This window comes from Oratosquilla oratoria, chromosome 37, assembly GCF_046742065.1.
Source record: "Oratosquilla oratoria isolate Oo_2021 chromosome 37, ASM4674206v1, whole genome shotgun sequence".
Classification (NCBI taxonomy): domain Eukaryota; kingdom Metazoa; phylum Arthropoda; class Malacostraca; order Stomatopoda; family Squillidae; genus Oratosquilla; species Oratosquilla oratoria.
In genome coordinates, this window is record NC_134813.1 from 12,964,590 (window position 1) to 12,985,125 (window position 20,536).

Genomic DNA, 20,536 nt, shown 5'->3' on the forward strand with positions numbered 1-20,536 from the left:
ATGCCAGCTCAAGCCTCCACTCTTGTATCTTGTTATTCTTTATCTTGGTTCTTTTTCTGTTATCCAACATGAACATTACAGAGCGCTGATCAGTAATCAGAGTAAAATGTCTTCTGGCTAAGAAATGACTCCACTTGCGAACCGCTTCAATAATAGCTGTAGCCTCCTTTTCTACAGCAGGATAATGCAACTCACTTCCCTGAAGCGTTCTTGACATGAAAGCTACTGGCCTGCCACCCTGGTTCAATACTGCTGAGATAGCGACCTCTGAAGCATCACACTCCACAACAAAAGGAAGGCTCTCATCCACAGACCTTAGAGAAGCATCCGTAAGCTGCCTTTTCAAGGTGTTAAAGGCAGCTAGTGCTGATTCACTCAATGGAAAAGTTTTTGTGTTTATCAAGGGTTGGATTTTATCGGAGAAGCCAGGAATCCATTTAGCATAATATGCAAACAACCCTTGAACTCTTCGCAAAGACCCTATATTTGTGGGAGGTGGTAATTCCTGGAGAGGACGTAATCTGTCAGGGTCAGGCCTTATGACATTATTACCAACACAATGCCCAAGAACATTGATTGTAGGCACAGACATAACTGATTTAGATTCATTGAGGGTAAGCTTCCGTTTCTGAATAACCTCCAAAAATTTCTTAACATTGCTATCATGTTCATCCTGAGTTGATCCAGCTACAGTAATATTATCTAGATATGGGAAGGTATCTTTAAGACCCTCATCTCCAACTAACTTATCCATAGCTCTCTGAAATACTGCTACTCCATTAGTGACACCAAATGGGACTCTGCAAAACTGATATAATTTCCCTGCACCCTCAAAAGCAGTGTACTTCCTCTCACTCTCTTTAATGCTAATTTGGTGGTATGCGCTCTTCAAGTCAAATGTGGAAAACACCTTGTACTTTGCAAGACTGTGCACCATGTCCTCTATCCTTGGAAGGGGATATGCATCTAGTTCTGTGTACTGGTTGATGGTTTGAGAATAATCAATACAAAGTCTCTTTTTGTGCCTGTCAAGTGGATCTTTTACAACTACGACCTGTGCTCTCCATGGGGATATGCTTGGCTCAATGATACTTTCAGATAGCAAGCGTGATAACTGGTCACTTATAAACAACTGATCATCTTCACTATAGCGTCTGGATTTAACTGCAATTGGTTTACACTGTTGGGGTAAGTTCGGAAACAGTGAAGGCTCCTCAATATCAGCTGTTGCCAAGGCACAGTTACTAGTTACCCTTAAACTTGGTTTATTTCCCCCATACTGAAAAGTTACACTCTCGTGCTGCTTTTGAAAATCATGACCCAAGATCACATCACAACATAAATCCTTTAAAACCCCTAGCTGAACACATGGATAATTCTGATTGACATGACCCAAGTCTACCATAACATACCCAGGGGAGCTAGTATTCAAAGATGCTGATGCCATTGAAATCTCCTTGCTTGCAAGAACTACTGTCAGCTTTAGTTTCTGTGCCACTTTCTCACTTATGAAACTGTCCGAACTGCACGAGTCAATTAATGCTTTCAGTGAATGACCATTGACAGTGATGTCTGTAGCTGCATGTGAAAGGTTCTTTGGAAAAGTGGCAGCAAGTGTGAGCAGAGTGGGGTTATACAGTGTAGCAGTAGTGCTGTCAGAAGTCTTACCCTTGGATCTACAGACTTTGGCAAAATGACCTGTCTTACCACAGTTGTTGCATGTAACAGCACGGGCAGGACAACTACTCCTACCTGTAATATGTAATGCATTACCACAAAAATAGCATTTCTTCTTTGACGAATGTGCAGCAGCGACAGTCGAGTCCACAGGTGATCTTCTTTCCGCCTCTTCTTTCGTTGACTGCGGTTGTTGGCCATCACAAGGCTGTCCTTGCCGTCCTGGAACTAAAGCAGCTGCATGAGGAACAGGCAAGGAAGACGTGTAGGAATCAGCATTACGCTGGGCAAGATCCAATGTACGGGCCTGACTGTACCCCGCCTCCAGATCCAAGGACTTGTTTTCTAGCAGGCGCTGACGAATAAATGCTGAGGCAATACCGTTAATAAACGCATCACGTACCATCTCCTCCCGGTATTGTTCAGCTGTGACTGCTTTAAAGTTACAACCCTTGCTTAGTTTATGTAACTCTCTCAGAAATTCATCAAGGGATTCACCTGACTGCTGTCGTCGGGTTGCCAAAACATGCCTTGCAAAAATCTCATTCGGTAACTTGACGTAAACACTCTCTAGTTTTGCAACGGCACCTTCATACGTAGCACAGTCTTCGATGAGTTCGTACACACTCGGGGATACACAGTTCACTAGAGCCTTCAGCTTGTTGGGTGCGGTCTCTCCACTCTCCTCCATGAAGTTTTGAAAGGTTCGGTGCCAGTGTTTCCACTCCTTGGCCGCCGTAGGAGAGCTGGGATCCGTGTCCAGTCGACATGGCTTAAGCAGCTTAGCCATGACGAGTATTTTGTTGAATAAATTGTTATGAGACTGAAACACTTGGTAGCAAACTCCAAGCTTTATTCAACAAAATAACGGCTCTCAGATCTATAACATAAACAGACAAAATATCTAGCGTTAGCCATACAACACATTAACACAACATAAACAGTTTATGACAAACATGCAACACAGCATGAACACAGTACATAACAGGACAAAATAAACACACATAAACTTACACATCAACAGAGGAGCTGCAAGAGGGGAACTACACTCGCCTGTGGTGCGACTGTAACTAACAGTACACAGTGATACCAAACATGAAAACAGTTACGCCAGTGTTGCCAGTGTACAATAATTACTGCCAGTGTACAATAATTACCACAACAAGAAAGGGATGGATGGGCACACTGCGCCTTTCTAGACCTACAAAAAGGATTTGATAAGGTACCACACAAGAATCTAATAAGAAAAATAGAATCAATAGGTGGCATCAGATGAAAATTATTGGAATGGTTGGAAGACTTCCTGACTGGGAGAAAAATTAGTGTAGTAATTAGATACAAATACTCGAATTGGGAAGAAATGATAAGTGGTGTCCTGCAAGGTTTGGTACTGGCTCCAATCATGTTTGCCATATATATAAATGACATGGATGAAGGAGTGGAGTGTTATATGAATTTCTTTGCAGATGGCACAAAAACACTAAAGAAAGAACTGAGGAGGATTGTGAATCATTACAGTTAGACCTGGACAAAATCTGGAAATGGACTCAAAAGTGGGAAGTGAACTTCAATATCAAGAGTAGTAGTATAATGGAGTTTGGAAAAAGTAAAAATAGAATATCAAGAAATTATAAAATTGGTGAAGAAGTAAAAAAAGTGAACTCAGAAAGAGACCTTGGAGTAATAATCAGCAAAGACATGACACCGGACAAACATATCAATAAAATAGTCGGAGAAACCTTCAACCTATTAAGGTTAATGAAAGTGGCATTTGACTACTTGGATGAGGAAATGATTAAAAAAAATATTAGTTACACTAATAAGATCAAAACTGGAGTATGCAGCAACACTATGGACACCCAGTACTAAAAAGAACATAAAGAAATTGGAAGGACTACAAACAGCAATGTCAAAGTTGGCACCAACTCTCTCCAAATTAACATACGAACAAAGATTGTCCAAATTGGAATCACCAACTCTGGAACAAAGAAGAGAAAGAGGAGATCTGCTGACTATAGAATCATGAAAGGAATGGAAATCCTAGACAGGAATCTTTTATTAAAATGGGACAATGGAAAAACAAGAGGACATGAAAAGAAACTCAAAAAAGGATAACTATAGAAGAGATCTGGAAAAAAAATAAAATAATAATAATAATAATAATAATAATAATTTAGATAAAGAAACAGTGTGTGCAAACACTTCAAGATTTTAAGAAAAAACTTGATGCTGAAAGATACAAAGACGGGTCACCACGAGCATAGCTCCCTTCCTGTAAAATACATACATATACCAAAGGCTTTTTTCCCCCTTACAAGGGAGATAGCCAAAAAACAAAGGCACAAAAACCACTTCCACCCATTCCATCCCTATCACACTCCACCACCCTCCATCCACCTCCCTCCCTCTCATCTTGGCACCTCCTGGATGGCAGGTTATCCCATATAATACAACTAGGTAAATACAAGGGCTTTTTCCCCCTTACAAGGGATGTAGTCAAAGACATAAATCCACTCCAACCCATTTCACCCTCACATACTCCACTCCCATTCACCTTCCCTCCCTCCCTCTTTTTTTGGCTCCTCCTAGATGACAGGTCATCCCTGTATCTCACCCACTGCTTGGGTTATAAGCAATACAGCAAGACACAGCACATCCACAGCAAGGTTGCTTCATTCAATCAGTGACCCTTCATGTAGAAAAAGAGAAGATGGGGAGAAATCCCTTTAGGCTGCATCAAAATATCATTCACACATACTCCCTCACCCCTCCCACCCCCACCCACCCCCTTCCATGCATCACAGCATCATCTACACACAACCATTCTCCACTCATCCCTATCTTCTGTCTTCTTCCTTCTTTCCTCAACAGACATTCCCTTCTTTCTCAGTGCCCCTTTTACCCCATCCATCCATCTCATCCTTGGTTGCCCCCTCATGTTCACTCCCTCCACCTCTTCCTTCCACATTTCTTTTACTAATCTTTCTTCATTCATTCTTTCCATGTGTCCAAACCATCCCAATACTCTTTCATCAACCCTATCTCCCAACCCCTTTTTCACCCCCTCTCTCCTCAACTTGTTTCTCACTCTATCCAGCCTAGTAATCCCTACCACACTTCTCAGGCATTTAAATTCAAACACATTTAAATTCTTCCTCTTTTATGTTCCTTGTTTTTTCCCCATACAGTGCTGTCAGCACAATCATTTCTTCATACAATCTCCTCTTAGCATCCATTCCCAAATGTCTACTACTCATTACACTTTTTAATCCCCCATAGCATTTAGTTGCTTCTCTCAATTTACATTCTACCTCCACCCACCTCCACTCCTCCCTTTCCTGCCACATTCACACCCAAGTATCTAAAGCTATTTACCTCCCCCAGTTTCTCTCCCTTAATAGTCACAATTTGCTGCCATCCTTTCCCCTTGTACATCTTCAACTTCCTTCTTTTGCACACTTTCTCAAACTGTCGTTAACTTCCTAATTTCTCCTCTGATCCTGCTACAAGCAGTGTCATCAACAAACAACAACTGGCTTATCTCCCACTTTTCTCCATTTTCTTTAACCATCTCCAATCCCCTTCCCATTACCTTTGCATTTACCTCTCACACCACCCCATTCATGTATAAATTGAACAGCCAAGGCAACATGACACATCCCTAGCCAAGTCCCACCTTTACTTCAAACCACTCACTCTCTCCATTTCTAATTCTAACACAGGCTCTACTACTCTCATAAAAACTTTTGTCTGCTCTTAATAGCTTTCCTCCTATCCCATATATCTGCAATATCTCCCACAGTGCCTTACTGTCTACCCTGTCATAAGCCTTTTCCAATTCCATAAAGGCCCATAAAACATCCTTACCTTTGATCTTTTCACCAAAGGGAAAACCTGCAACTCAACAGCCACTAGCAATGGTCCTGAGGCCTACCCACAACTCTCCATGTCTTATTATCTCTTTTACTTTGTTTTGTGACAACTTTATTTTCAATGACCATGTCCTCTTGAACACATTCACCTAGCCTGCATTTTCAATTTCATGTATATTACCTTCATTAAATGTTCTCCTCAATCTACTCCTCAACTATGAAACATTTATTCTTATCTTCTACATCCATGAGATGCTAAGATGGGAGGGGCTAAAAATGGGTTTTGGATGGATGTATGCTTTGAAGTGGGCACTCACCATATAAGGAGAACCCTTTTGGTACTTATGTACTACATCTCTTACTAGTAGGTCTTTACTCTTGTATATCTTCATTATTTTCTTGTTCCTCATTTTTTTTTCATAATATAATCTTTCAATTAATCCTTAGCCTCCACAAGTACCATTTTTCATCATCTTTGAATGTAGATAATACCTCTGATATTTCTTCATACATTCTAGCCATGCTGTCACTTTTTCCCAATTTACCCTGTAACTAATCCATCTAGAAATTTTTCATGTCTACAGAAAGTATGCTGACTGGGAGAACTTGACAGCTCTGGCCTACAACTTAATTAGTGTCATGTGTTCTCTTATGGAGTTTAAGTTTTGTCATAAATACAATGCATCTATGTATTCATGAATTGAATAAAATATTCTAGTTTAAGAAATTTACCTTTACATATTCTAATTACATATTCTATTTGTTGCTGAGAAACAAAAATTTATTCTGATTTGGGTAAAAAACATTCAGTATATCACCACCACTAGCATAATTAAGCAAACTTAATTGAAGATGACAAAAACATGAAGAAGAAGAAAGACCAACAAAAGAAAAGATAAAGATATTATGTAAGTGTATGCCAATGATATGATAACTTACTTGCCAGTGAACTTCTTATTGCTATCCCCAACACCAAACTGCTGCTGTAAAGACTCAACAGACACCTGGAATTCTATACTTCCTCTTGAACTGCTATTTACCTTCAATATGAAAATGGAAACAAATTCTAATTAAAGAAATAAAAGGAATAAATGGATATATATATATATATATATATATATATATATATATATATATATATACACACACACTTGTTTTTACCTAATAACTATTTCCTCTGAGAAATATATTTGTAGAACATTTCAGCTTCAGATGTTTTGGCCTCAGGAAATTGTTGACCACATATCTTTCAGCCTTGTTTATATACAGAGCAGTACTTTTATATGATGTATTATTTCATTTTGCTTATAACATTTTAGTTAGTACATCTTCACTCAATACAGTACATCCATGGCCTTGCTGTGGATGTACTATGTCTTGCTGTATTGCTTCTGACCCAGGGCAGCGGGCAGGGGACAAGGATGACCCGTCATCCATGAGGAGCAAAGATGAGAGGGAGGAAAGGGTGGTGGATGGGAGTGGAATGAATGGGAGTGGGTACATGCCTTTTGATTTGGCTACCTCCTTTATAAGCCCTTGGTATTTACATTGACATCTTCACTCAAATATAAATTATGTTATAAATCTATTTATATCTTATTCATGGATGGATGGATGGTGTAAAAGGGGCATGTCTGTTGAGGCAGGAAGGGAGAAGACAGAAGATAGGGGCGAGTTGAGAATAGTTGTATATAGATGATGCTGTGATCCATGAAAGGGAGTGGGTGGGGGATAGGGGGGTTAGGGAGTGGTTATGTGTGAATGATGTTTTGATGTAGTACAATGGGATTTCTCCCCATCTCTTTTTCTGCATGAGGGGGGGGGGGGTTTGCCAATTAAATGAGGCAGCCTTGCTTCTGAGGATATACTGTGTCTTGCTGCACTGCTTGTGACCCAGGGCAAGGGTGAGATGCAGGGATGACCCATCATGATGAATGGGAGTGGAGTGTGTGGGAATAAAATGGGTGGGAGTGGAATTATGCCTTTTGACTTTGGCTATCACCCTTGTAAGGGGGAAAATGCCCTTGGTATATGTACACACACACACACACACTCTCAATGGCGCAGCCAAGGCTTATACAATTGTTGGATCAGAAACAGAGAAATAAAGCAGGGCGGAGTCATGTTGCTAACCAAGAAAAACCTAAATGTGACAAAAATCATAGAGAGAATAATGTGGAGCTGATTATGATAAGACTTGAGGGTAGAGATATGAAAAATAGAAAGTATGCAGTGATTTATGTCCCGCCTAAAACTTGTGCATGGAATGAAAGTGAATACTCCAAAATCCTGGAAAACACAAGACAAACACTAAATAAAACACTAAAGAAAGAAGGAAATCTGGTAATTATGGGTGATTTTAACTTGAAAGAAATATGTTAATGACTGTGAAAGGTGGAGAAGATCATTGGGGAAACATATTACTGGAAATGACCATTGATTACACATTGACACAATGGGTCAAGGAAAATACCAGATATAGAAATAATGATGAACCATCAAGATTGGATTTGATATTCACATCAGAACTTGAAATTGTTGATGAAATTGAATACAAGACACCAATTGGAAAAAGTGATCAGATACTACTGGAACTAGAATTAAATGATGAAACAACTATAGAAATAATTGAAAAACATAAGAACATAAGAATGAAGGAGACTGCAAGAGACCATAAGGCCTACACTAGGCAGCTCCATATCCATCACCACCTGTCATCCCCATCCATGAAGTTGTCTAATCGTTTCTTAAAACAATTGATAGTTTCAGCGCTTACTACATGGTTACTAAGTCTATTCCATTTGTCGACCACCCTATTAGTAAACCAATTCTTGCCTATTTCTTTCTTAAATCCAAATTCGTCCAGTTTAAAACCATTACTGTGAGTCCTGCCCTGTTGTTTTAATATGATGACCTTGTTTGCATCACCCTTGTTAAAGCCTTTGATCCACTTGAACACCTCTATTAGATCACCCTGCACTCTGCATCTTTCCAGAGTGTGTAAGTTAAGGTGCCTAAGCCTCTCTTCGTAAGGCAAATTTCTGAGTCCATGTATCGTTTTGGTCATTCTTCTCTGTACTGATTCTAGTGAATTGATGTCCATTCTGTAGGATGGAGACCAAAACTGTACTGCATGGTCAAGGATGGGTTTAACTATCGCTAGAGTTTGATAATTACCTCTGCACTTCTATTCGTTACCATCCTAGCAATGAAACCTAATGCTCTGATAGCTTTATTCCTGGCGCTAAAGCACTCTTTCTTGGTTTCAAGGTCCAGACTCACTAGAACTCCCAAGTCTCTCTCGCACTCAGTTTTCTCTAAAAGTGTGTTATCTAAACTGTATCCATTTTCAGGGTTATGTAGCCCTATGTTTAACACACTACACTTAGAGACATTGAAGTTCATTAGTCATTTCACTGACCATGTGAACAATTTAAGATCATCCTGCAGAATCTCTGCATCGTCTCCTGACCTAATTAGGCGTCCTATTTAAGTGTCATCCTCAAACTTACTAACATCACTATTTATCCCATCATCTAAGTCATTTATGTACATATTGAACAACAAGGGACCCAAAACTGAGCCCTGAGGGACCCCACTAGTAGCATTGCCCCACCTGGATTTTACTCCAATTATAGTGACCTGCTGTTTTCTGTTACTAATCCATTCTAACCCTTTTCCTCCTATGCCATGGGCTTTGATTTTATTTAGTAGTCTCTGGTGTGGCACCTTGTCAAACACTTTGCTAAAGTCAAGGTAAATAACATCATAATTATCATTATCTGATGCCTTATATACTTTAGTGTAAAAGGATAGAAGATTAGTCACACATGACTTACCCTTGGAGAAACCATGCTGTGTATCACAAATTAAATTATGTCTTCTGATGTGTTATCCGAGTCTATTATTATTGATTCAAGCATTTTTCATATAACTGATGTCAAACTGATTGGCCTGTAGTTGCATATAGATGATCTATCTACCTTCTTAAAAACAGGAACGTTTGCCTGCCTGCAAGCAATAGGCACAAAACCAGTGTCTATCAATTTATCAAATATTTCAGTTAATTGGTCACAGATTTCAAATTTACACTCCTTAAGCATTCTCAGAAAAATTTCATCTGGACCAGGGGATTTTGTAGCTTTAAGTCTTTCAATCTGCTTGACTACTTCTTTACTAATGCTGATATTAGATAGACTACTTTCTTCATCCCCTCTGATAATCGGATCGCAGTCAGGTACTTTATCTAACCTCTCATTAGTAAACACCAAGAGAAAATAATTGTTAAATTCCTAAGTCATTTTTTCCTCAGATTCTATCATGACATTTTCATCATTTTTAATTGGTCTTATTCTTTCTTTATTTTTTGTTCTATAGAGATGAAAGAAACCCTTTGGGTTGGATCTTGCTTGACTGGCAACCTTAATTTCATAATTATGTTTCGCTGTGTGTGTATTCTTTTTAACCAGCTTTGTCATTTCGTTATATCTTGATCTAAGATGTGTTTCCCCGTTTTATATTTTTACATAAAGTCTTCTTTCCATTTTGATCTCATGTTTCAATCTGTCCATCATCCATTTGGGAGTACTGTATTATCTATCCGTATTGACTTCAAGGGGATAAATGTATTTTGTGCATTAATAATTAGATCAGTAAGATTGCTACACATTTCATCCAAATCGCTGACCTGTCTGTTGAGCCCCCGCCCCCAAGTGATCTGACCCAAGGTATTCATATTACCCTCCGTGACCTAACCCCTGGTCATGTACCGAGACCTGACCGCATCGACAATGTCCGAAACATCCAGATAGCTTTAGATACTTGGGGGCGAATGTGGTGGGAAAGGGAGACTGGAGGTGGAGGTAGAATGTAGGTTGAGAGAAGCGAGTAAATACCTTTGGGAATTAAAAAGTGTAATGAGAAATAGACATTTGGGAATGGATGCTAAGAGGAGCTTGTATGAAGGAGTGATTGTGCCAACAGCACTGTATGGGGCACAATATGGAACATAAGAGAAGGGAGGAGTGTGAATATGTTTGTGATGAAATGCCTGAGAAGTATGGCAGGGATTACTAGGCTAGATAGATTGAGAAATGAGGTGAGGAGGAGACCAGGGGTGGAAAGGGAATTGGAGAAAGGGTTGATGAAAGAGCATTGGGATGGTTTGGACACATGGAAAGAATGAGTAAAGAAAGATTAGTACAAGAGGTGTGGAAAGCAGAGGTGAAAGGAGTGAACATGAGGGGGTGACCATGGATGAGATGATGGATGGGATAAAAGGGGCATTGGGAAAGAGGAGAATGTCTGTTGAGGAAGGAAGGGAGAAGACAGAAGATGGGGTGAGTGGAGAATGGCTGTGTATGGACGATGTTGTGATGCACAGAAGGGAGTGGGTGGGGTATGGGGGGAGTATGTTTGAATGATATTTTTTATGCAACCCAAAGGAATTTCTCCCAGTCTTCTCTTTATCTGCATGAGGGGATGGAGAGGGGAGCTGCCAATCAAATGAAGTGACCTTGCTGTGGATGTGCTGTCTTGCTACATTACCTCTGACCCAGGGCAGGGGGCAAGATGCAGGGATGACCCGTCATCCAGGAGGAGCCAAGATATGAGGGAGGGGGGGGTGAATGGGAGTGGAGTATGTGGGGATGGATTGGGTGGGAGTGAATTTTATGCCTTTGTTTTTTGGCTACCTCCCTTGTATGGGGGAAAAAGCCATTGATATATGTATGCTATACAAGAATACAGACAACTGTACTATTGCACAATCTCTCTCTTAGATACTGTGGGAATAGTTATAGCCTGTGTCTTGTTGACCAGACTGCTTGGCTTCGTTTAACCCCTTCAATATGGGCCACATTGCACGTCTGGCAGCATTAGCTGCCAGACGTGCGATGTTGCATCATGATACTCGCATTATAAAAAATAAAGTCACTGCTCTATCGCTCGTTCTCTTTCACCCGTGAATTTTGATAACCATAGAAAATATGATGAAGCCAGTTTATAGAGTATGGGGGTCACGCAGGTACGACTACAATAAATATAATCAAGACGCCGACGTCGGCATCCTCGCGTACCCACTTGCTCCGCATGATGCCTACATAGGCGTCACCGTATGGAAGGGGTTAAGTAGTGGTCTTGCCCGAGACACGATGTGGATTCAGAAAAGAGAGATGCACCTCCAACATGATTCTCATCACCACAAAACTACTGGAGAAGTGCGAGAACAGAGACAGGCTGTCATATTCCATGACGTGTCACTGACAAAGGATGCAGGTATGGTGCCAAGCCATGTCCTAGCTGGAACCACAGTGCCCACTTTTTAGGTATACAGTATACAGACGCTCCTCAACTTACGTTTTAGCTATGTTCCGAACGGCCGAACATAAGTTGAAAATGAACGCAAGTTGTTACTGTACTATACATCCATAAAATCTATTACCGTATCTTATAAACCACCCCTAAATCATTAATTATACACATAACATTGTAAAATAATAACATTAATTTCAAATAAATTAAATTCAAGCAACATAAATTGAGATGGTGGAGGAGGAGGAGGAGGCAAGGCATGTTCAGTTTGTCGTTTGTGCAATGTAAACAATGGACGCAGCGTCATGCGCAAGTATCGTTTGAACTACGGAGAGTGCGCTAAACTAAAAAATTCACACAATTTTTTTTTTTTTTTTTTACATTTCTTTTTTAAAGTCAGTTCAAACGTAAAACGATTGAACATAAGTAGAGGAGCGTCTGTATTGTAAAATGTGTAGGTTTATTCAAGAATGTACAGCAAAATTTCTAGTTGCAGACAGGTATATCTTATTTTGTCATCCAAGTTGCAGAGGATTTGGAAGCCAGCAGAGGAGAACTACATAAGCAGAGCCTCCAGTCATCAGAGGTCAGAGGGTAAATCAAGAGGATGAGTTGAAGTAGGGCCCTCACCTCTAGGTCCCCCAATGCTTACAAGTTTTAGATGAGGAGTAGTGGATATATTGTGAGCCTCCTTTACACAAAAATAAAGAAACAGGTAAATTGTGTGGAACTGGGTAAATAGTGATAGGATAGGTTACATCAGCATACATTGGCACCTATACCATGGCACAGGTGTTGTATGGCTGTAGTATAAAAAGATGCATGGGCATTTTTGGGCTCTCCTGATTATTATGATCACATTCTATTAACACCAACTTCACTGTAAGTTAAAGGCAAATTCTAATTTATGTACATATTAAATTAAGTACTTGTAAGGATGGTGTGCAAGGATGGTGTGTGGAACAAGAAGGACAGGGGGAAATAGAAGAAAGGGTAGTGAATGGTGGGATGAGGAAACAAAGAAGGTTGTAGAAGAGAAGAAGCGAGCTTTCACAGATTGGTTACAAAATAGGACGAGGGAGTCATATGAGAGGTACAAAGAAAAGAAAAGAGAAGTAAAGCAAAAGGTAAAGGAGGCAAAGAGGAGAGCAGATGTGAAATGGGGTAAGAGTATGACAGAAAACTTTGAAAGTCATAAAAAGATATTTTGGAAAGAAATTAAGAGAGGAGGAGGAGGCGAATCAAGTAGAGAAGAAAAGGTAATAGGTGCAGATGGAGAGATGATAATGGAAGAGAAGGTAGTAAGGGGAAGATGGGCAGAATATTTTAGGAAGTTGCTAAATGTGAAGGAGGATAGGGGGGGAAAGATAGCTGTAGTGGGAAATGTGAAGAAAATGAGAGTGAGGAGTGAGGAGAATGGAGGAGAAATAAGGAAGGATGAAGTGAAGGCAGTTGTTAAGATGATGAAAGCAGGTAAGGCACCTGGTCTGGATGGATGCCATGCAGAATGTCTAAAAAAAGGAGGTACAGTGAAGGTGGACTGGCTGGTGAGGTTATTTAATGTTTGCTGGAGAGAGGGTAGAGTGCCGGAGGACTGGAGGAGTGCCTGTATAGTTCCACTTTACAAGGGAAAAGGGGACAAGTGTGAATGTAGTAGTTTCAGAGGGATTAGCTTGTTAAGTGTAGTTGGGAAGGCTTATGGGAGGATCTTGATTGAGAGGATTAGAAGAGGAACAGAGGGAGTAATTGGTGAGGAACAGTGTGGATTTAGGATGGGTAGAGGTTGTGTAGAGCAGATCTTTGTGGTAAGACAAATATGTGAGAAAGCTATAGGAAAGGGGAAGGATGTTTTTTGGGGTTTTATGGATCTGGAAAGGCTTATAATAGGGTAGACAGTCACTGTGGGAGGTTATGCAGATATATGGTGGTAGGAGGAAAGCTTCTTGGAGCTGTCAAGAGTTTTTATGAGAGTAGTAGAGCTTGTGTCAGGATTAGAAATGGAGAGAGTGAGTGGTTCGAGGTAAAGGTGGCACTTCGTCAAGGATGCGTTATGTCGCCCTGGCTGTTCAACTTATACATGGATGGGGGTAGTGCGAGAGGTAAATGCAAGGGTTGCGGGTCAGGGATTGGAGATGGTTAAAGAAAATGGAGAAAAGTGGGAGGTGATTGATTGATTTATGGAATTTTTGGCTCGAAGGCCAAGCGCCGGAGCCGGTAGGCCATTCAGCGCATATTTATCTTTTAGATAAAAATTCAAGTAAAACAGTTAAAACAATAAACATTCACGAACACACATCAACAACATACACTCACAAGCATTCATATACACAATTTTAAATTTCATAAAATAAATTTATGTCTTTTAAAAACTTTAAAACATTCTTCACACGAGCTTCCTCCCCTAAAGTGGGAGGTGAGCCAGCTGTTGTTTGATGACGACACTGCACTTGTGGCAGGATCAGAGGAGAGATTGAGGAAGTTGGTGGCAGAGTTTGGGAGAGTATGTGATAGAAGAAAGCTGAAGATAAATGTGGGTAAAAGTAAGGTGATGAGATGTACAAGGGGTGAAAGTGGCAGTAGACTGGAAGTGAGCATTAAGGGAGAGCGACTGGAGGAAGTGGATAGTTTTAGATACTTGGGTGCAAATGTGGCAGGAAAAGGTGGAGTGAAGGTGGAGGTAGAATGTAGATTGAGAGAAGCGAGTAAATGCCTTGGTGGATTGAAGAGTGTAATGAGGAATAGACATTTGGGAATGGATGCTAAGAGGAGACTGTATGAAGGAGTGATTGTGCCAACAGCACTGTATGGGGCAGAAACATGGAACATAAGAGAGGAAGAGAGGAGTTTGAATGTGTTTGAGATGAGGTGTCTGAGAAGTATGATGGGGGTTACTAGGCTAGATAGAGTGAGAAATGAGGAGGTGAGGAGGAGAATGGGGGTGGAAAGGGAGTTGGGAGATAGGGTTGATGAAAGAGTATTAGGATGGTTTGGACACATGGAAAGAATGAGTGAAGAAAGACTAGTAAAAGAGGTATGGAAAGCAGATGTGGAGGGAATGAACATGAGGGGACGTCCTAGGATGAGGTGAAGGGGGCTTTGGGGAAGAGGGGAATGTCTGTTGAGGAAGGACGGGAGAGGACAGAAGACAGGGGTGAATGGAGAATGGTTGTATATGGATGAGGTGGAATGGGGAGTGAGGTAGTATGTGTGAGCAAAATTTGATGCAGCCCGAAGGGATTTCTCCCCGTCTTCTCCTTTTATGCATGGGGGGACGGAGAGGGAGGGTCGCCAATTTAATGAAGTGGCCTTGCTGTGGATGTGCTGTGTCTTGCGACACTGCTTCTGGCCCAGGGCACTGGACAAGGTGCAGGGATGACCCATCATCCAGGAGGTGCTAAGATAAGAGGGAGGGTGGAGGGGTGTGGAGTGTATTCAGGGATGGAATGGGTGGGAATGATTTTATACCTTTTCCTTTTTGGCTACCTCCCTTGTAAGGGGGAAAAAGCCTTGGTATATGTATGTATGTATGTACTTGTGCTCCACCATTTTCTTAACCCCAGTGAGATTTAAATTATCTAAAAGAGGCTAAATAGATGTTCTAGAACCTGGATTGCAGGAACTGCTCGAGTCATGGTTTATGATTCGATGTACTAACTCAAATACAGGGCCTAGTTTGTGACAAGGTCCTCTACTCTGTCTTTGTAGATCATGCATGCATTCAATACCATGAATCAGATGGTCTGGAAGATCATGACAAAGTCCAGATACCCACCCAAGTTTATGGCTCTCATAAAGGCATTCCATCAAAGTTTGTCTGCAAGGGTATGTGCAGGAGGCCTGATTTTGGACCCTTTTGAAGTTTTGATTGGCATAACACAAGGCTGTGTCCTTGTACTAACTATCCTCAACCCCTACCTCTCTGTCATTACCCTCCTGACACATTTTAACATGGAATGGGCTAAAGGAGTTGATAACATTAAAACAGGAATATGATTAATTAGTCTTACTGATGAGTTTTAAGAGATTGGCCTATCCCTGTTATATAGGTGATATGATCAAATATGAGATGATTAAATCTATACAGTGTTAGTTAACCCTTTCATGCCAATATTCTAATTATATATATATATATATATATATAATATAATGAATCTGTTTTCCCTAAAAAAGTGTAGACTCAGAGGTGACTTGATACAGGTCGTTAAGATTTTAAAGGGAATTGACAACATTATAAGTGACAAAATTTTCACATTGAATGAGAATCAGACAAGAAACAATGGTCTCAAACTGTCCGGAAATAGATTCAATTTGGAAGTGGGTATAAACAACTTTGCCAACCGTGTAGTTAATGAATGGAATAAACTTCCTGCACAGGTAGTGCAATGTAGTTCAGTTGGAAGCTTTAAGAATCATTAAGATAAATACCTAAGTAAGATGCTGTAATGATTATAATTTATCTTATATTATTTGTTTTTGTTTTGTTATCTTTTGTCTGTCTGATTTTCATTTATTATTAGTTATATGTCAATTTATTATTATTTACTATTTACCTGTTTGTTTATTATTTAACTATACCTATGCATTTATTTATGTATTTTATTTGTTATTTACATTATTATAGTTATTTATTACTTAATTATTAATATGATTTTTTTTTCACATCCGACCTAGATATGGATCAAAAGGTCTCCTGTCGGTATGCTCCGCCTTTGTAATCCTTTGTAAATATATATATATATATATATATATATATATATATATACATATATATATTTTGATATATTTGACACTTAGAAGTACATATATACCTCAGTTCCAATAAAGGTTAAGCATGATAACATTGAAGATATAATATTGTTTGGATATTTTAGAAGTTACCTTGTGAAACCACAAAATATCTTTGTCTACATCAAGATTGTGAATTACATAAAAACTAACTTACAATATATTAATTTAATAGAAATAAATTTGTAACATTACATATATGAATGAATGAAAAATGCTCTAAAATTTCATAAGATAAAATAATAAATCATACAAAAGTGGTATACATGATAAGGACAAAATACATGGGGTTGGCAATTTTCTGGGGCCAAAACATCTGAGAATAGAACATTTTCAATGAAATATTCTATTGCTATGGTTCTCTCTTGCAGGAGGCCATCAGACTACAGGTGGCCAGTGGCTTGGCTCGTGAGTTACTCAGTGACAATCTACACTGTAGACAACTTTGCTAAGAAGTATTGTACTGTCAAGTCTCTCCTGTAAACATTGTAGATTCTTCTGGACAACTTACTCTAGCACAGAATTTTTTCCTTGAGAAATAAAAGATAAGCTTACCTTCACAAATGGAGCAATGGTACCTGGTTTTAGACCTTCACCTCTTAATGGAAATCGGTCTAACGCTTGGACAATCTGTAAAAGAAGGCAAAACACTATTTAACAAGTAAACTGCATATATATATATATATATATATATACACATACATATGTGTGCGTGTATATATATATATATATATATATATATATACATATGTGTGTGTGTGTTATGCAAGGTCTGTCTGGAAAGTCTCCAGCCATTATGAATATTTGCAGAACTGGTCATGCAATCCTAACAGAACTTGGCCATACTCCCATGTAACACCTCAGTTACCCACCAGACATAATCAAGTGAAGGGGTGTACGGTTTGATCATTGCAATGACAATAACTAAGTGAGTATAGATCAGTGAATCTGTATCAAGTTTTGTTGCAAGCCTGAACATTCGTCAGTGGAAACTATTCAAATCATTAAGAAGGCATTCCATGATGATTCAGTGAGTCAAGCACTGATAAAAATGTAGTACTAATGCTTCAAAGAAGGCCAAGAGCACATCAAAAGTGATCCATGTTCTGGAAGGCTTTCAACAAGCAGAACACCCAAAAATGTTGAATGTGTGAAGATGGCAATCAATGAAAATCAGCAACTGACAGTCTGAGAATTAGATGAAGATCTTGGTATCCAATGGACAAGTGTTTCAGAGATTTTGATAGAAGATCTTGGCATGACATTGATGGTGGCAAAATTCATCCCGCGTTTCCTGACCCACGAGCAGGAATTTTATGCTGAAAATTCACAGGATTTGCTTTAAGCTGCCACAAATGACCCAAATTTCCTGAAACAAGTAATAACTGGAGATGAGTCATGGGTCTACGGCTATGACCCAGAAACAAAAACAAAGTCCCAATGGAAGTCATCTGTGTCTCACATGTCCAAGGAAAGCACTGCAAAGTTGAAGCAATGTCAAGTTCATGTTGACAGTGTTCTTTGATTATCAGGGTGTTGTCTACCACAAGTATGCTCCTCAAGGCCAAACAATAATGAAGGGGTATTACATGGAAATTTTTTGCCATCTAGAAGATGGAGTGAAAAGAAAATAGCCATAGCTCTAGGCTAATGGATCCTGGATCCTTCATTATGACAATCCACCTACTTATCCATGTGTCATGCAGGGATTTTTGGCTAAACATTCCATTACCCAGCTCATTCAGCCCTAAAGACCAGATCTAGCTCCCTATGACTTATGGATATTCCCAAAGCTAAAATTGCCATTAAAGTGAAGATTTCAGTCCATAGATGAGATTAAGAATAATGCAACAAGCTAGCTGATGAAGATCCCATAAAAGGACTTTGCAAAATGTTTTGAAACATAGAGGGGATACTAGGAAAAATGTGCGAGGTTCAAAGAAGACTACTTTGAAGGAGAATAGAGTATGCATCATTCAATTATCCAAGGTTAGTAGCAATTCTTGAAAACATAAATGGCTGGATACTTTCCAGATAACCCTCTTGTATATTTATATGTCTGTATTTACCTAGATGTATCTGTTTCACACTAAAACTCCGTGGACTGTCATTAGTGGCAAAACCAGTTTGTAATAAGAGCTTCAAGAGGTCCTGCATAAGGAAACACAGTCCTAGCCCTTTCTAAGATGTTCACAATGTTAAAATGAATAATATACATACATACATATACCAAGGCTTTTTCCCCCTTACAAGGGAGGTAGCCAAAAAGAAAAAGGCATAAAATCATTCCCACCCATTGCATCCCTAAATACACTCCACTCCCCTCCACCCTCCCTCCTATCTTAGCACCTCCTGGATGACGGGTCATCCCTGCACCTTGTCCACTGCCCTCTGCCCCTTACAAGGTGTGGCTGAATCATGACATATACCCACCCTTCAACCATTCCACAAACTACGAAACAAAGTATTAAAACAATAATGGGCTGCACCAGAACTATCCTGATACAACATATACACACAGGAACTAGAGTCCTCAACATTGACAGTATATGAAAATGATAGGCACAGTTCTTTGCAAGAGCCCTTGGCTCTACCCCTCCCCCCCAATCCCATTACGTAATACAAACTCAACCAGCTAAAGACATATAAACAAGAAATAAAGATAGGTACCAACAGCTGGCAGCACACTATCCAGACATGTACAGCAACCTACCATGTGTGCACTTGGGGTCACAAAACAAGCACTCCAAGACTGACCACCAAACTCCATACTCCACTAAACTCTTCCATACACCAGTACTACAGATAAATCTCTCCCACAAATGGAAGAGCTTCACTAGAATACATCCAGGTCACCATCTACTTTTTCTAAACTCCATTATTCTACATTTATTTTATATTATTTGTTTGTTATTATTTGTCTATTTGTTTATTATTTCTCGATTTTCATTTATTATTTATTATTATTTACTATTTTACTGTTTGTTTATTATTTAACTGTACCTATGCATTTATTTATTTTGTTTATTATTATTTATACTGTTCTAATTTTTTATTTATTAATTTATCATTATATTTTTTTCACATCCAACCTAGTTATGGACCAAAAGGTCTCCTGTTGGCATGCTCCTCCTTTGTAAATCATGTATTTCAACCTGTGAGTATATTACAAATTAATATTCATACATAAATCCACATTATACATCATAACGTGAAATTTATTGAAACCATCGAACAATAACAAAAGCACCTATACAGCCTACATTGAAATCAGAATGAGCATAATCCTTTCCTAAATTCCTATATAATAAATGTTTTGAAGTCACAACTACATACATACACCAAGGCTTTTTCCCCCTTACAAGGGAGGTTGCCAAAAAGGAAAAGGCATAAAATCATTCCCACCTATTCCATCCCTGAATACACTCCACACCCCTCCACCCTCCCTCTCATCTTAGCACCTCCTGGATGACGGGTCATCCCTGCACCTTGTCCACTGCCCTGGATAATTATAATAGCGTGTAATGTACAGACATGAGTAACAAATTAACCCCTTCGTTACCGACCCGTCAACCTTATGTAAACAAACGTTTCAAACCGTCCCACGAATGGCTGGAGCCTTATGTTTGTAACCACAGACACTTGCCAACACGTGGGTAGAAATAACCCAGAAACCGAGGCCTTGAGAGCCCTCAATACACACAGCTTATAACTGTGACACGTGTGTGTCACGGGGAGCACGCTTGGTTCCTGGCGGGTGCACTCAGCCGTGAAACGCAGGTGTCGCAAAACACACATCCGCTACTCAAGGGGTTAAGGGGTTTGATATTCTCCTTCTATGACTGTATTACATGATTATAATTTTATTTACAACTTAAGCCATTGCAAGC

The 20,536-nt window shown here is 39.6% G+C and overlaps 1 protein-coding gene across 1 annotated transcript in view; it reads right to left on the reverse strand.

Annotated features, from left to right (window-relative positions):
- The window catches only part of ArgRS-m (arginyl-tRNA synthetase, mitochondrial), a 49,620-nt gene that overhangs the window by 21,505 nt on the left and 7,579 nt on the right, over window positions 1-20,536 (reverse strand). The window contains exons 3-4 of the mRNA XM_076175234.1: window positions 17,202-17,276; window positions 6,489-6,589 (exon numbers count right to left, since the gene is read on the reverse strand). Of these exons, the coding sequence (XP_076031349.1) occupies window positions 6,489-6,589; window positions 17,202-17,276 (176 nt within the window). The remainder of the gene's footprint in view (window positions 1-6,488; window positions 6,590-17,201; window positions 17,277-20,536) is intronic.